The 17,088-nt window shown below is 34.1% G+C and overlaps 1 protein-coding gene across 4 annotated transcripts; it reads left to right on the top strand.

Moving 5' to 3' along the window:
* Window positions 1-5,960: 5,960 nt before the first annotated feature.
* Window positions 5,961-12,345, top strand: LOC105044185 (uncharacterized). Of its 4 annotated transcripts, none has more exons than XM_073255376.1 (4): window positions 7,918-8,389; window positions 8,589-10,406; window positions 11,763-11,925; window positions 12,172-12,345. In XM_073255376.1, exons 1-3 carry the CDS (start codon window positions 8,327-8,329, stop codon window positions 11,916-11,918), a joined length of 2,037 nt encoding a protein of 678 aa, XP_073111477.1. In that variant the 5' UTR covers window positions 7,918-8,326; the 3' UTR covers window positions 11,919-11,925; window positions 12,172-12,345. The 4 variants fall into 4 exon arrangements, with proteins under 4 accessions (XP_029120103.2, XP_073111477.1, XP_073111476.1 ...); XM_073255375.1 differs by having other exon boundaries at window positions 12,167-12,345; XM_029264270.2 differs by lacking the exons at window positions 7,918-8,389; window positions 12,172-12,345 and adding an exon at window positions 5,961-7,118 and having other exon boundaries at window positions 11,763-12,096.
* The last annotated feature ends 4,743 nt before the right edge of the window (window positions 12,346-17,088 follow it).

The raw sequence follows: 17,088 nt of genomic DNA, 5'->3' as shown, positions 1-17,088 counted from the left end.
TATGATGTATGTTATTTGATGATGGTCCATCTTTTGATGATGGCCATTCAAGAATATACAATATGTTGTGGAGCAGCGGTTTTGATTGTATAGAGAGGCTACCATGCAAATGTCAGTGTTATTTTGAACTTAATTACCTTTGTCCAGCATTCCGATCGCGTGCATGTGCTGCCATGCTCGAGGAGATAATAATCATAAAAACCCGCCACAAGTGGAGCGATGAGGGCATGGCTGGTGAGCAAGACGGGTGATAAATTACTTGCACTAAAATGTACCAACGGCACTTTCAAAGAGCATTGTCCTTCCATTCACGGGTATCTTCACATGCGTTTGTATTTGAAACTAAGCTAACACCAACTTCATATCTTTTTAGTACGCGTCACGTAATGGTAAATTTTGGTTAAAGATTCATACCATGGAATAAGGGGCAGGGGTTGCGTCTTTCATGCAAAAGAAGGATTTATGTTTTTTCCGCATGAATCAACCGTTGGATCGTCCAATGATTGCTTTCGGATATATGCAGATAGATGATTGAAAGACTTTGGGATGCTTTGAGATTTCCATGAGGTGTGATCCAATCATTGATGTTGCAAAAAAAAAGATTGGTCATTGCGAAAGATACAAACCAAATCCTGAAACAAGAATACTGTAATTTTAAGTCACTTAAAAGTACCTTCAAAGTTCAAACATTGTCGAGGTGTTTGCAAATGCACACCCTTGCAGTACACACAAAGTCTTCGCATCAACTAAATGGGTGATTTGGTTGGTGAAATATGATGTATGGCCGGATGCTTTGATTAGTCACTCACTCCCAATTAACCAGAAAGCCATTTAAAAGAGATTATCATAGCTGGGCGCATGAGAAGTTAAACGCTATGGGGAATGGTGGCTTTAAGTGGGATAGAGATCAAATCCAGACACCATGTAATCCTTGACCTGATCCGCCAAACAATGCCCAACCAATGAAGAATTTCAAATGGGTCGGATTATGATAATCCACACTGCCTTCACCAATGGCATCTTCCCATGACATTTTATGACAAAAATCTACTTTATTTTCATATTTTCAAAAAAAAATCCTTTCTCCCCAAGAGGTTTATTTTTTGCCTTTATTGGATTTTTTTTTTTTTTTGGGTCATAAGGAGGATGTCTTCAAATTTGATTCAAATCAATGCCAAAAGAATCAGCAGATACAAAATTCAATGGACCTTCATCCTCTGGTATATGGGAACCACTTAGAAGAATTTTGCTAGTCTGTTTACCTGTAACTGTATGCATATCAACTAGCAATATATATACATTAAGGTTGCATTTGGTGCATCACCAGACAATTTTGAAAGATAATTTGGATTACCTTCAAAAAAGATTGTCATTATTAAATTGCAAGTGACGTTGATTACTGTGTTAAGTACACACGGATAATGTTGCAGTAAAATTATTGAGAATCTTAATTGATATATTTGGTATGATAATCAGATTATCGGTAATATGAAATCAAATTTTTAAAAAATCTCAAGTTAAATTTATTAAAAATCTATATACTATAATTTACACTCAATATCATTCTAACATTATGGCTGCCAGACTGCAACGTGCTTGGCTGCTGGCCACTACCCCCACCGTCACCACAAATCGCCATCCCTTGTTGCCACCGCCACCGGTGGGTGACTATAATTTTTATCTTTTTTAATTAAAATATATTCATAAAAAAATATCAATTAATTTAACTCCATATATTATAAAACATGTTTTTCAAGAGGATAATAGGATGCTCAATTTGATTGCTTCTCTCCTTTTTGATGAAAGGATGAAAACATCTCGATTTTTATCTCGTCTGCACCTTTTATTTATCTTCTTCATCACCACCGCAACACCACCACTATTTTTATATATTTTATTATTTAAAAAAAATATTCTATTGTTATATCTTTTTTTTTTTTCTGTTTGTGGCTTCTCCGCACCCACCACCCTTCTTGGGCGGTGCCATCCATGGCTCCTCCGTACCCCACTCCCTAGGTCCCTCCTCCATCTCCCTTCGCACCCCCTCTCCAGGCCACCCGCGGCTCCTCCGCACCGCCCCCCCAACACCTGCTACCCGTGGCTCTCGCTCACTCTAGGGCCTATATCTCTTTCGCTCTCTATCCCCCATAAACCTCTACCCCCACTGCCTGTGGCTCCCGTTCCCTCACCCGCCCACCCGACGCCATGGCTCCTCTACGCACCCCCATCTCCTTGCGCATTGCCCCTCTCCTGGATGCCGCGGCTCCTTTAGCGTCGCCCCCCCGATGCCATGGCTCCCCCATGCACCCCCGGTAGCCCATGGCTTCTCTGCAGTTCCCCACCTTCCCCCAGTAATTTACGGCTTCTCCATGGTGATGTGGAGGATGGAGATGTTGTTGCTGGTATTGTTGGAGACAAAGGAGATGGACGATACTATGGACTTAGACGACAGAAAGAGTAGGCGGGGTCGCAGTGGTGAGGAGGTCGGCAACAACGGCAGTGCAAATGAAGAGTTGGACAGAGAGGGAGCCAAAGAGCTGCTTCACAAGAAGAAAGAGAGGTTTTATTGGATTTTTTGATGATGGTAATTTTATTCAAAAATTTTGTTGCAAGATTACCAAAGATATGGTAATTTGGATAACCATTCCTCTCTAAGGCAATCTGGATTGCCATCCAAAGACATACCAAATACAGTAATTTGATAAGCCTACTTTAAATTGCTAGCAATTTGGATAGATTGCTAGTTACCAAATACAACCTGAGTGATTATAGCAAATTATATATACAATGTACCTGCTTACCTATCTATGCACATATGGCCGCTACCAAGCTATTAAATAGAAAGGAGAGGTGTTTTCAAAAAAAAGAAAAAAAAGAAAAGAGAGAGAAAACTCAAACCCTCACCAAACTTTAGAAGGAAAATCATAGATAAATTATCCAAAACTTTTAAAAAAATTTTAAAAATAGTTAACTATATATGCTAAAATTAGCTAAGACATTATAGTTATCTAAATATATTATAAACATATTTAGAAATATCTAAAATTATTTTTTAAAAATATAAAATAATAGAAAGATGTCTACTTATAACCCCCACAAAGAGATTATATTTTAAAAAAAATATTTGTTCCCATACATAAATTATTTTAAGGAAATGCAAAAATTTTAGATAATATTTGAAGTCATGTATTTAAAGCTCCCATAAGAGTTCCAGTGCATTGGAAGCCATTAGAAATATCACCATGTACTAAAAACTTCTTGATTATTTAAAAAAAATGTGAGAAAAGCATTATTTGAAGACGTCAATTTAGAAATTTATGAGATAAAAAGAATTACTTTAGGAAATTTGCTTCTGTATTATTTTAAAAACAGTTTTTCTCTATATCAAAATTTTTTAATTATTTAACAAAATATAAAAATTCTTCTTAATTATTTCAGAAAATACAAGATGTACGTTGAGTGATCATAGCAAATTATATATATAATGTACCTATCTATCTATCTATACCCCCACGGCCCCTACCTAGCTATTAAAGAGAAAGGAGAAAGAAAAACTCTCACCAAAATTTAGAAGGAAAATCATAGATAAATTATCCAAACTTTTTAGAAAAACTTTAAAAATAGTTAACTGGATATGCTAAAATTATTTAAGATATTATAGTTATTTAAATATATTATAAATATGTTTAGAAATATCTAAAATTATTCTAGCAAAAAATGAAATGATAGAAAGATGTCCATTTATAATCCCCGCATAGAGATTATTTTTTCAAAAAAATATTTGTTCCCATGTATAAATTATTTTAGGGAGGTGCAAAAATTTTAGTTAATATTTGAAGCCATCCATTTAAAGCTCCCATGAGAGTTCCAGTGCATTGGAAGCCATTAGAAATATCATTGTGTGCTAAAACCTTCATGATTATTTAAAAAAAAATATGATAAAAAAATATTTGAAGATATCAATTTAGAAATTTATTAAATAAAAAAAATATTTTAGGAAGCTTGCTTCTATATTATTTCAGAAATATTTTTTCTCCATATAGAAAATTCTTAATTATTTAACGAAATATAGAAACTCTTCTTAATTATTTTAGAAAATACTGAACCTTTTACTATTTAATTTTGAGCCCTATTTAGAAAATATCCAAATTATTTTAGGGATGCAAAATCCATCTATTAGAGTTCTCATGCATTGGAAGCCATTAAAAATATCACCAGGCAACGAAACTTTAACTTCCTTCCTAAATTCAAGAAAATCAGAAGAAAAATTATTGAAAGATTGTCTAAAATATCTAGAATTTTTTTTAAAAAAAGTCAAGTACATAAGTTAAAATTATTTGACTTTGTTAAATGTATTTATATATGTTAAGCTTATCTAAATATTTTAGAAATCTATTTAAAAATATCTAAAATTATTTAAAAAATGCATTAATAAAAAGACTTCCCTTTATAGTCCCTATATAGAAATTATTTTGGAAAAAATACTTCTCCCCATGCATAAATTATTTTAAGAAAGCACAAAAATTTTAGGAAATAATTGAAGCCATCCATTTTGATTTCCCACGTAGAGTGCTCATCTTTTTATTTAATTTTCGTTGAGTGATATTCTGGGAATGCACACTGAAAAATATTTGAATCTATTTTTTTAGAGTTCCCACGCAGCGATAGCCATTGAAAACATCACCAAGTATTGAATTCTTCTTAATTATTTTATAAAAAATTTGTAAAAAAATTATTTGAAGCCATCCATTTAAGAAAATTCTTAGAGGAAAGAAATATTTTAAGAAGCTTGCTTCTTAATTATTTAGAAAATATGTTTTTCCACCTAAAAATTTCTTAATTAATTTAAAAAATATATAATATCTTATTAATTATTTTAGGAAACATAGAACTCTTCTTAACTATTTTTCATCGAGTCGTATTGACATACAAAAGAATTCTCAAAGAAAATATATATGCCTATCAGGTAAAAATTGCTTAATTACATCAGAAAATATAAGAACTCTTATTAATTATTTTAAGAACTACAAGAAACTCTTCTTAATTATTTTTTTACCAAGTCTCATTTAAATTTAATATAAAAATAAATTTTAAAAAAAACTTACATTCTAGTCGATATGATTGAATGATCATTAAGTATTAAATATACTTAATTTATATTTTCTTTTTTAAAAAATTATTTATTTTTCTATTATAAAAATTTATATTTATATTTTCAATATCTCTCTACGTAATGCACGCAGTTTCGTGATTGTATATATTCACCAATGGGTTACATTTAATTTTAATCAATGCAAATAGAAAAATTAATTTTTTGATCAAGTCATATTCGAACTTTAATGGTAGTTTCCGTTGCGTTTGCCTCTTATCACATTTTTAATGCACAATGTCCCTAATGGCTATCAACCCTGGAGCAACACAGCTACACAAGTGGGTGGATGGGGCTAGCGGCGTACTTTGCGCTCCTCCTCACCGCCCACATCCGACATAACTAACACCACATGACATGACATGTAGCCACCCATGACCAACGATATCAAATCACGCTCGGAACAGAAAGGACGACCGTGATCGGCTCTCTCTCGCCGTCCATGTTTGAATCTTCCGACACACCCCGGTCGTCCCAAAGTTCGCGACGACAAACCAAAACAAAACAGAATCAGAATACTTGTTGGCCACCCATATATTCCCCTAGGACCTGAGACCCCGGTCACCATTCCCCGGGTTGTAATTCCCGGGGGAATATATAGGGGCGGCGTAGAAGGAATATATAAGGGCGGGTTAAGTGGGAACAGAAAGCGACACACGTTCGTGTCAGTGACTTCACCTCCGATTCCGAAGCCAGCCTGGAAATTTTTTCTTTTTCTTTTTTCTCTCACTTAATTTTTTCCTTTTTTTTTATTTTTATTTATTTACTTTTCGCCCGTCAAGTTAGGCCATGGATTCCCTGTTGACTGGAATCGGCGCCGGAGTGAAGCAGAAGAAAGAAACAAAAAGATTATCTTGATGATTTTTTATCAAAAATTCCTTGTTTTTGGGGAGTGGGATGCGTCAGTCCGCGCTCCATCACATGGGTGAGGTTTAGATGGCACTTCCACGCTAAAACGACGTTTTTTTTTTTTTTTTTCCTAACGGTTGCTTTCTTTCTCTCTCTTATTCTCTCCCTGTTTACTGCTATTAATGGAATGGTGGGAGTGATGGTGGTTTAGAGGATTGCAGTTGCTCGTGGTGATTGGATCGTTTGGTCGTGGTGGCACCCGTTACGCAGGGAAGGAAGAGAGGAAGGAAAAGTCGAGAAAGCTGAGGATAGAAGCCGACTCCACCCTGTTGTTTCTTCTCTGTTGTCAGTTTTTTGAGAGGAAAACTCCATCTTCTTCACCAAAAGAGTCCCTTTCGGCCTTCCTCTTTGTATTCTCTTCTGTATATTATAGTTGAGAAACAGGGGAAAGGAGTATCTTGTTCCTCTATTGCATATCCTATTTTCTGTTGTCTTCTTCCCTTCTCTTGTTTACCTATAAGGAAAATCCATTGTGCTTTTATCAGAAATAAGTCGTTTTCTTGGCTTGCTTTTCTGAACATCTTTTCTACATGAAGAGCAGAAACAGGGAAAAAGTCGTAGTCTTACCTCTACCAGTTTTGTTATATTTTTGTTAACGATATATACCAGTTTCTTCTTCTCTGTTTTCTTCTTACTTTCTGTTGTTGTAGGAGAAAATCCTCTGTTCTGCGTCAAAACAAAAAGGACTCTTTTTTTTTTTTACCTTCCTCATGTTCTCTTCTCTCTTTAGCATACAAACAGGGTAAAACACTCGTCTTTCATCTGCTTCTATCTTCTTTTTTCGTATTCATTTAGCAATTTTCCTTGTCTAATATTTTCTCTGTCTTGTCTTAGTCAGGAACCCTTTTTTTTCTCCACAAAGTGTTTATTTTACCCCGTCTCCTTTTTTATTTTTTTGTCTTCGTTCTTCTGGTTGATAAGATTTGGACCTTATAAGGACACAAGGAAGTTCCTTTCTGGAAAAACCTACGTCTCATTTCTCCATTCTCTGAATAAAAGAAGAGCGGGTGTCGCAGCTTCTGGGGAGCTTCGGCGAGCTTTGGATTCTATCATACCTGAGGTGAGGAATCTGTTCTTGTTCTTCTCTTTACTTCAGCATCGTCTTTATTCCCTTTTAGCATTGAGTAAAGGGTGTGGGTGCTTTAGTCCTCTGCTCGAGATTAGCTGGAAAACTTTCCCAACATCCTCTCTCTCTTTTGAAAACTAAAAGTAACCACTGAACTTTTGAGATTAGCCATAATTTCCCCGAAAAAACGTAATATTCCACTTTTTCTTTGTGTATCGTCTATTTTTAGTGTACGTATGTATTTTGGTATGTGCAATATTGTGTTATAACTCTTTTATCTAGAAGGGTAGGAAGGATAAGATCTTTCTATTTTATGTGGACACTGAAAGGTGTCATTTGAAGGCTAAGGAAATGTAATTGTATTTGCTGTTATCCAGAGCTGTCCTTTAAAACTAAATCTAGAGACCCATATTGGGACTGAACATAGTTTTGCAGAATTTTTAAATCCTAGCTTGGTAGAACAGACGTAGCATTTGTGAATTCTTTTAGTTTTGATGGTAGAGCAGTTTGTGGCTTTATACTCTATTTCTACTTCTTTAGAAGAAAGAGGCATTGTTTTTTTTTTAAAAAAAATTATATTATTATTCACTAAATGACCTAATGTCCATGTAAACATACATGTATACGTAAACATTTGTAATCTGCCAAGTGGATAGAATTTTGCAATTGAACTTCCCAAATTAATTAGCACCACCTCCATTTTCAATCCAAAAGATAGCCCGTTTATTCGTATCACAGCAATAATGACTGTTTGTCCATGACTTTTATGTTTTTGAGCCACTGGAATAAACTCCAAAGAGACAAAACAAAGTTTCTTGCTTTTTTGTGTATGTTTTGATGATCAGAGTAGATTCCATGACAAAGGATGGCGAGCAGGTCCACTAAATCAGTGAAGCAGTAATTCTATAGAAGTAAACCATGAATGCGTATGAGTCTTAATTCGTTCCGGTATTTGTGGGGGACCGATCCATTTTGTCTATTACCAATACCAGAAGTATGTGGCGCGTGGAGGAATCATGGAACGAAATGTTATTCCAAATAATTGTTTGGGAAAAGGAGATTTTCCGTCTGGGTCCACCAGTCTGCCATGCGGTCCTCAAAGTGAAAAATAGAGATGAGGATTAAGGCCTCTGGCATGGGCGGCGACATCTATCTTGTGTATTCATGAAGGTTTCTTCTGTAGAAATATATGCCTGCGAACTATGAAACTTATGCTGCATCCTCTGGACAAACCAAATATTTTGTGCGCGCGCTGTGCTATTAAGGTTAAATGAAATCTGAATCCTCAAAAGGTTGTACGTTCAAAATTTAGGGAGTTTTATATGACTGTTATGCTACTGAAATGTTTTGGTAATGGTTGCAATTTGAAAAGAAGAAATTCTTTGCACTTGTTGAATGCATTTTTAAGATTATGTAGCTGCATCTCGTTAATGCTTTAACTTGATGTTATGTTATGAAATGCAGATGAGTCGGGGTTCATTTACATGGTCAGTAACTAGATGTGCCCTGTCAATCATGGAGACAAAGTGTGTATATTTGGTTGAGCCGGAAGTATTCCAAGATGAAGATGCCATACCTTGTAGTTCAGACAGCATCAGAAGGTTGGGAGAAGACAATTGCTTGTATTTTGCTGTACCGGAACTTAAATTAGGGATGTTTGATAAGGTCGGCAGGAAACTACCTTTGATCTTGGCTGTTGGGCAATCAAAAAATTGTTCATGTAACCAGAAATCATGTCCATGCGGCGATGAGCTCATCTTTGCAAATTATATCAATTATGTCCGTCCCAATAGGAAGTTTGCACAGCATTGCATTGGATCGGCAGAACCTAGTTCTGATTCTATTCAAATCTTCTGGAGAACAGAATCCCTGTTAAACATCCCAGTGAATGCTAGATATATGTTCAAAAGCTTAAAATTGCGAAGAAGAACAAGGAATATTAATGATCTGGGTGATTTCATTGTTGAATGCTCTCCAGCAGCTCGTTCAGTGAATGTAATTGTGAGTCCTTCAGGGCGATGGGTTTTTGATTCTATAGAGGCATATGTCGAGGAAAGGACCCTGATAAAAAGGTCGCTTTTCTTCGAGCTAGGCAATCCAGATGATACCATGGCACACATTAGATCAAGATCGACCAGTACCAGACAAATAGAATCCTCAGAGTTGACAAGTGCTCCTTCTGGGCTTTTTAACACCTCATCACAAAAGCCAGTGATGGCAGTAATTCCTTTCGGGAAGCGAAAAACCATGTCTAACTTCTCTGAAGAGTTGATTCTGTCTTGCTCAACTACAAACTTGCCATGTTCATATCAGTCCTCTTCACCTGCACACCACTTTCCTTCAACAGGGCTTGTTCGCTGTGTGTGGAAGAGTGGGACTCCTCAATTTGTGTTCTCTCTGAATGATGATCCGAGGGAACTGTATTTGGCAAATCCTCTGAAGATCAAGTCCTCAGTGAACAGGACCATGGACTACATGTACTTGTTTCATTCTAAAACTGATGGCCAAAAGGATCCAAGAAACCATGTCAATGGTGCCTCAAATGTTGTTGGTAAGATGAAGGTATCAAGTACTATAGTTCTGAAATCAAATAGATCTAAATTCGTGGAAACCGAATTTGTCTTGTTTGGTGCTAATAAAGAGAATTTCAAAGAAATGCAAAGTTCCTCCTCTCCTCTTATGAAGAGCAAGGGATTTTCTAAAAAGGTGGCAGGAATATTTAGACCAAGTCATTCATCCAAGCATGTATCTACTCACAAAGTTGGTGAAGCAAGCTCTCAATCTGGGGGTTTGGAGGAAGAGTTTATAGGTAAGGTGAGCAGTATTGATGAATCATTTGCTTTGAATCAGCTGGCAGATGATTTCCCACCCAATTTCGAGTTGGCCGCAATAGTTGTGGAAGACCATCAGCATGATAGCAATAACCTGGCAGTAAGTGGTGGTTGGGGTCTTAGCTTTCTCAACAGAGCTGGTCATGTTGATAATTGTCGAGAGCCTTCATCCGCTTCAGAAAACAGAGAAGAAAATCTTATGAGAAATTCAAGGAAATCTGGCAGGAGCATGAATGTTTTAGTTCCAGCTGGTTTCCATGGTGGTCCAATTACCAGAACTGGTGGCCCATCCGGTCTTATTGAGAGATGGAGGTCTGGTGGACATTGTGACTGTGGTGGGTGGGATGTTGGGTGTCCTCTGACAGTACTGAACAACAACTGTATTCATTCAAAAAATTTGCTGCCGGAGGAATCACAAGAAGACTGCAACTCAGTTGACTTGTTTATGGAGGTGTGTAAGAAATTGTTTCTTTTTTCTTATTATGTTGTTTCCTTTTGGCCCCTGCACTTAACATCTTATGTATTCATTGGTGCTTTTTTTTGAAAATTTCGTGGTCTGGATTCATCTGCTTGTAGGACATGATAGATGCCTAAGAAATTTCTAATTTTTCTTAGGCACCATGCTTGTGATTCTGTATGTCTCTGGGTAACTCAGAAGTGTGGATTCTGTTGACTGCCAACTCTGGATTTTCCCTTGTTACGAGAAGCTACTGTTTTGACTGCAATTTTAATTCGTTGTTGTCTTCCCAATCTTCAACTAGAACCTAGCCAGTTGATCATGACTGTATTTGTGTTGTTGATTGCACCTTTCATGGTTAATCTTGTTGAATGTGTACAAGTGCTTAAGAATTATTTTTCTGAGACTCACCATTCCTCCTCAGTGATTCTGTTTCTGCCTCCTCTTTTGAGCCTTTGAATTTGACGTCTGGTGTCCTATCTTATTGCATATGCTGGCGGTTGCATGTATCGGTGTCTTGTTTATGGATGATCAACTCATTTTACATGGTTGTACTACTTTATGTAGAATTGCATACTCATCTCTAAATTTATTTATATGGTCTAAATTTTTTGAGTTGCATCGATATTTTCTACTTCGTTTCATACTCATCTCTGAAAACATCATAACATTGCTGACTCTTGGGGTGGACACTTATCTTGACTCATATGTCTTTTTTGTTACACAATACACCTTTTTCCTTACCTATTTTATCATTTGGTCTCTGACTCAGTAACAGGTGGTTTCTGATTATTGATTACCTTGCTAACTATATGCCTTCCCTGATTCTTGATTGTCTCACTCTTCCTGGAGATCATTGCATAAGATGTCTTCTTATTCACATTTGCATTTTCTTTTAGGTTTATTCGTGTCTCTAATCCTGCCATAGTATCACCAAAGTACCATTACGTGATGTCTGGGTCTAGACAAACTTTTTGGTGCTTTGAGTAAAATAAAGAGTTACATCCTAATGAAACAACTAAAAGGTGTATCTTGTCAGTCTGAAAGAACCCTTGGATCTCAATTTACAACTTCCAAAAGGCATGGTTCTTATCATATCTGAGAAGTGGAAACTGATGTATATAATAAATATATACATCATCATTCAATTTCTAGTGTATTATTGATGTTTGGAATTTTATATCATCAAAAAAAATATAGAACTGTTTTAATTGTTTGTAAAGGTATTTTCCCTTTTTTTTTTTTTTGTTTGGGTTGGGGGAAGGAGAGGATGTGGCTTTACTGCTGTTCTTGTTCTCCATGTCTCTAAAGGAGCATTGATGCAACTTTGAATATGCTCGTAATTCTCAGGGTGCAAAGCATGGTGAACCAACGCTCAAGCTGGTGAATTCGAGTGAAAACCTCTACGTTATTTACTTCCAGTCAACTCTCTCAGCTCTGCAGTCGTTCTCCATAGCGGTGGCAATCATCCATAGTCAAACACCAGATCTCTATCCAAAGCTGTAGAACCGAGGTGGGTTTTCAGCAACTGTAACCATCAACCGTTCTTTTAAAGGAGCGGAAAAGTATAGAATAACTATACAGTGAAATAGATGTCCAGTAGTTTTTACCCACTTGTAATTTTCTACTTAATGCTGTATAAATTAATGTACAAAAAGGATTCATCTATTGTCATTTGCTTGTTTATCCTGTGCAATTTTAAACATCAGTTTAATTCAATAACAAGAGTGTGGACTCCAATAAATCTTTTGCAGAATAGGCTGATGCTTGGATCATCTGGTAAACCTTCTTCAGTAGTGTTTGATCCTGAGTAAGAATTCTGTGCCTCCTCTGCAGCTCAGCATCGAAGACACTGACATAATGGATAAGTTCCTGCTAACAATGGAGCAGCTTTTGTAAACAGGGACTGAAATACTTTGAGATTAGAGAGTGATCTTATCCCATTAATCTAATCCAATGTTCCACAACTATCACTGTTCACGTGCATCATTTTATCAAAATTATATGTAAAACCTTGCCTTATCCATATTTACAAATCAACTGAGATAATACCATTTTTTTCGGTAAAAACAAACATCTATGGTTGGAGTTACCCTAATAGATTAGTGGATGGCTGTTTTCATAACCATTTGATTAGACCCTTAAACATAGGAGACAAAACCATCCCATTTCCTATTCTAAATGGTTCTACCTGCCACCATTATCTTCTCTAGCTTTCAGTATGGCTCTTCCCATCTCCCAGCCTTTATGTCGCTCGAATCACCCTTGACCTGGACCACCCTTTGACAGTAGGTCTCCCACTCGATTACTCTTCACCAGCTTGCCTTCCATTCAGTTAGGATCACCCTCCACCAACTAGTCTCCCACTCAGAACCTATTTGGATATTCCTACAAGATTGGACTGCAAATCCTGTAGGGTTGATGGACTGGGCTGCCTATTTAACTTTGACTCTGTATCAATCAAATCCACCCAGTCCGAATCCTATGGGAGTCTTTTTATTCTCCCTGCAACCCAAATGCTCGAAATTGGGCTGGATTTGAACATGCTCTTAGCAAATGCAAGGTAGATGGGCCAACAGACCTGGTTCTTATAGAATTTATACTCCAATCAGGTCCTTAGCTGGGATTGCCCTCTATCAGCCACCTTCCCTCTTTATTGTGATCCCTTCAGCCAACTACTCTCCCTCCTCGTTTAGATCTCCTCTCAGTTTGAACATTTATGTTTTTTTTTTTTTTTTTTTTTTTTTTTTTTTTTTTAATTTAATATTTCAGAAGCAAAGGCTAATAAAGTTTGTTTACCTCTTGTACGTGATCTATCAAGAGAACTAACAGTTCAATGTTTATAAGAATGTCAAGCTGCTTTACGCATTGCTTCACAGCTTTCCATCTCAATTATTCCCCTACTTTAGGCTAGCTTTGACTTATAGATATCATGCATAGCTACAGAACAACACTTTCCACTACAAAGTAATCTTCATTCAACAAATTAGAATATAGAAAACCAATATTTCAATAGGTAGATTAGATGGTTAATTGGTACCTCTTTCAATTGGAAAAATAATGAATCAAAAAAAAAAAAAAGAAGAATACAATTTTGAAAAGATTCGGGAGAAAAGATTGTCGTAGATGGATGAGATACAAAATATTTAATTTCTAGTTCGTTCTCGACGGCCCAAAATATGTTAGACGCCTGCTCATGTGGCACTTCGTGTCAAACGAGGGCTTTTTTTTTTTTTATTTGGTACAAGAAGTAACCGCGTTCACCCAAAATACTGAACAATTTGGTTGCAGACGTTGCCTGCAACACAAAAACAGAAGGTAAGTCAAAGAGTACTTTATCTAAATAATTTTTTTTAAAAAAATTTATTTATAAAAATAATTTAATTTTTAATTTATTTATAAAAATAATGCAAACCACATAAAAGATCAATCAAAATGATATTTTATGATAATCACGTCATCACTTTTTTTCATGTGGATAATTAAAAAAAAAAATTAAAATCACCGTTTCAAAGGGTATTTTTAAAATATCATTTAAAATGATATTTTTGAAAATGTCATTTAAAATAGTGTTTTCAAAAACATCATTTTAAATGGCGAGTTCAATTATTAATTTTTTTAAAAAAAATAAAAAAATAAATATTATAATTTTAAATTTAAAAAAAATAAAATTAAAATTTTGATTCAAATAAAAATCATCATTTCAAATTAGTATCTCCATTTTCAATTATTTTTTTAAAAAATATCTGAAAAAATTGGTGTAAAAAAAATACCATAAAAAAAATTAAAAAAAAATAAAAATTATAATTTAAAATTTTTTAAAAAATAAAAATTTTAATTTTAATTCAAATAAAAATCATCCGTTCAAATTACAATCCCCTTTTCAAATTAATTTTTTTAAAAAATATCATAAAAAAATAAAAAAAAATAAAAATTATAATTTTGAATGAATTTTAAAAAATAAAAATTCTAATTTTAATTCAAATAAAAAATATTATTTCAAATTATTTTTCTCATTTTAAATTAATTTTTTAAAAATATTCCAAAAAAAATCTTAAAAAATTAAAAAAATAAAAAATATCATAAAAAAATGAAAAAAATAAAAATTATAATTTTAAATTTAAAAAAATAAAAATTTTAATTTTAATTCAAATAAAAAACATCATTTCAAATTACCTTCCCCATTTCAAATTAATTTTTTTTAAAAAAAATATCTTAAAAAATTAATAAAATAAAAAATACCATAAGAAAGAAAAACAATGGAAAAAAATGAGAAAAAAATTATAATTTTAAATTTAAAAAAATAAAATTTTTAATTTTAATTCAAATAAAAAACATCATTTCAAATTACTTTCCAAATTTTAAATTAATTTTTTAAAAAATATTCTAAATAAAAGAAATAAATACCTAAAAAATATCATAAAATAAAAAAATTGATAAAAATAGAAAAAAAATTAAAATTAAAATTTTAAATTATAAAAAAAATTAAAATTTTAATTTGAATTAAAAAAATAAAACAAATAAAAAATGCCATAAAAAAATGAAAAAAAGGGAAAAATGAAAAAAATTAAAATTATAAATTAAATTTTTTTAAAAATAAAATTTTTAACTTTAATTTAAATAAAAAATATCATTTCAAATTACTATCCCCATTTCAAATTATTTTTTTTAAAAAAAATATCTGGAAAAAAAAATTGGTGTAAAAAAAACACCATAAAAAAAACAAAAATGGGAAAAGAATTGATTTAAAAAAAATAAAAATATGTATGTATATATATATGTGTGTGTATATGTATGTATGTATATATATACACATACATATATATATATATGTACGTATATATATGCATGCATACATACATACATACATACATACATACATACATACATACATACATACATACATACATATATATATATATATATATATATATATATATATATATATATATATATAGATACATATATATACAAATATACGCGCGCGCGCGCGCGCACACACACACACACATATATATATATATATTGTGTGTGTGTATGTATGTATACATACATACATATATATATATATATATATATATATATATATATATATATATATATATATATATGTGTGTGTGTATGTATGTATACACACACACACACACACACACATATATATATATATATATATATATATATATATATATATATGTATGTATGTATGTATGTATGTGTATATATACATACATATAGATGTGTGTGTGTAGATATATATATACATACATACATACATACATACATATATATATATATATATATGCACACACACATATATATATGTATATATATATATGTATGTATGTATGTATGTATGTATGTAAACATACATACATACATAAATAAATAAATATATATATATATATATATATATATATATATATATATATATATATATATATATGTGTGTGTGAGTGTGTGTGTGTACATACATACATACATACATACATACATATATATATATATATATATATATATATATATGTGTGTGTGTGTGTACATATCTATACATACATATATGTACATATACATACATAGATATATATACATACATACATATATATATATAGATAAATACATACATACATATATATATATATATATATATATATATATATATATATATATATATATATATATATATATATATATATATATATATATATATATATATATATATATATATATATATGTAACGATACTCTATAGAGGGATATTATGATGTTGCCAACTCGGCTTCTCAGATGAGTTTGGTTGTGCCATGGATACGTTAAAAAGAATGGATTGCATGGAGGATTTTAAAGAAGGATCGAGTCATGTGTAGTTACAAAACCCACGCATCGTCTAAGCTTCTCTATTCGATTGCTCAAGCCTTCCACCCGATTGGGTTAAGAAGCTCTTCCTCCTTCCCCCACATCCTCTATAAAGACTGCGACGATGCCACCGTCGGTTATCTCCAACGACTGCCCTCCCTTCTTCCCCTCCAGCATCCGTCTTCTCTTGATCCATCACTGGCTTCGATGGTGGTTCTTTACTTCGGGATCCAAGAACTCTCACACAAATTAATTACATCAGGTCACGCACAGAGCCAATGCCGAAAAACTCCCAAGTGAGGCCAGGGGGGTTAGTAGTACGAAGTCAGGAGAGGAGAGGAGGGTTGGTGGCGCTGGAGGCAAGGGAGGGGGTTTGATGATCATGCGGAGTCGGGTGCGATGCGGATGGTGGTGGGGCAGGGCTGCAGCGGGGTTGGTGTGGACAGCTGCGGCCTGGGCCTCACACGACGAGGGTGGAGGTGGGGGTGAGATGGCGAGAGGAAGAGATGGGACCATCATCACCAAAGCAGACGTCAGTGCTAGAAAGCTCCCAAGTGAGGTGAGGGGAGTTAGTGGTGTCGAAGCTAGGGGAGGGGAGGGGAGGGGGTTTGGTGGTTGCACGGAACTGAGTGCGGCTCGAATTGTGGGTGCAGCAACGGTGGTGGGATAGGCCTACAGCAGGGGCATGTGCGGACGGCCCACCCTGTGCCTCATGTGGCGGGGGGCAGGGGGTGGGGGGGAGGCGGCGGGAGGAAGGGATGGGAAGGGAAAAAAAAGAAAAAAAATATTGAGAGAGGGAGAAAAAAAATATTATTATTTTATTA

This window comes from Elaeis guineensis, chromosome 4 (assembly GCF_000442705.2).
Source record: "Elaeis guineensis isolate ETL-2024a chromosome 4, EG11, whole genome shotgun sequence".
Classification (NCBI taxonomy): Eukaryota; Viridiplantae; Streptophyta; class Magnoliopsida; order Arecales; family Arecaceae; genus Elaeis; species Elaeis guineensis.
Note: the sequence above shows the minus strand (reverse complement) of the source record. Positions and strands in the feature narration are given on the sequence as shown.

Bases quoted from the DNA above. Each gene is read 5' to 3' on its own strand.
- LOC105044185 (XM_073255376.1), top strand. From the start codon at position 8,327: ATGAAACTTATGCTGCATCCTCTGGACAAACCAAATATTTTGTGCGCG. The intron at 8,390-8,588 runs GTTAAATGAAAT...TATGAAATGCAG, and splicing joins GCGCGCGCTGTGCTATTAAG to ATGAGTCGGGGTTCATTTAC. The intron at 10,407-11,762 runs GTGTGTAAGAAA...CGTAATTCTCAG, and splicing joins CAGTTGACTTGTTTATGGAG to GGTGCAAAGCATGGTGAACC.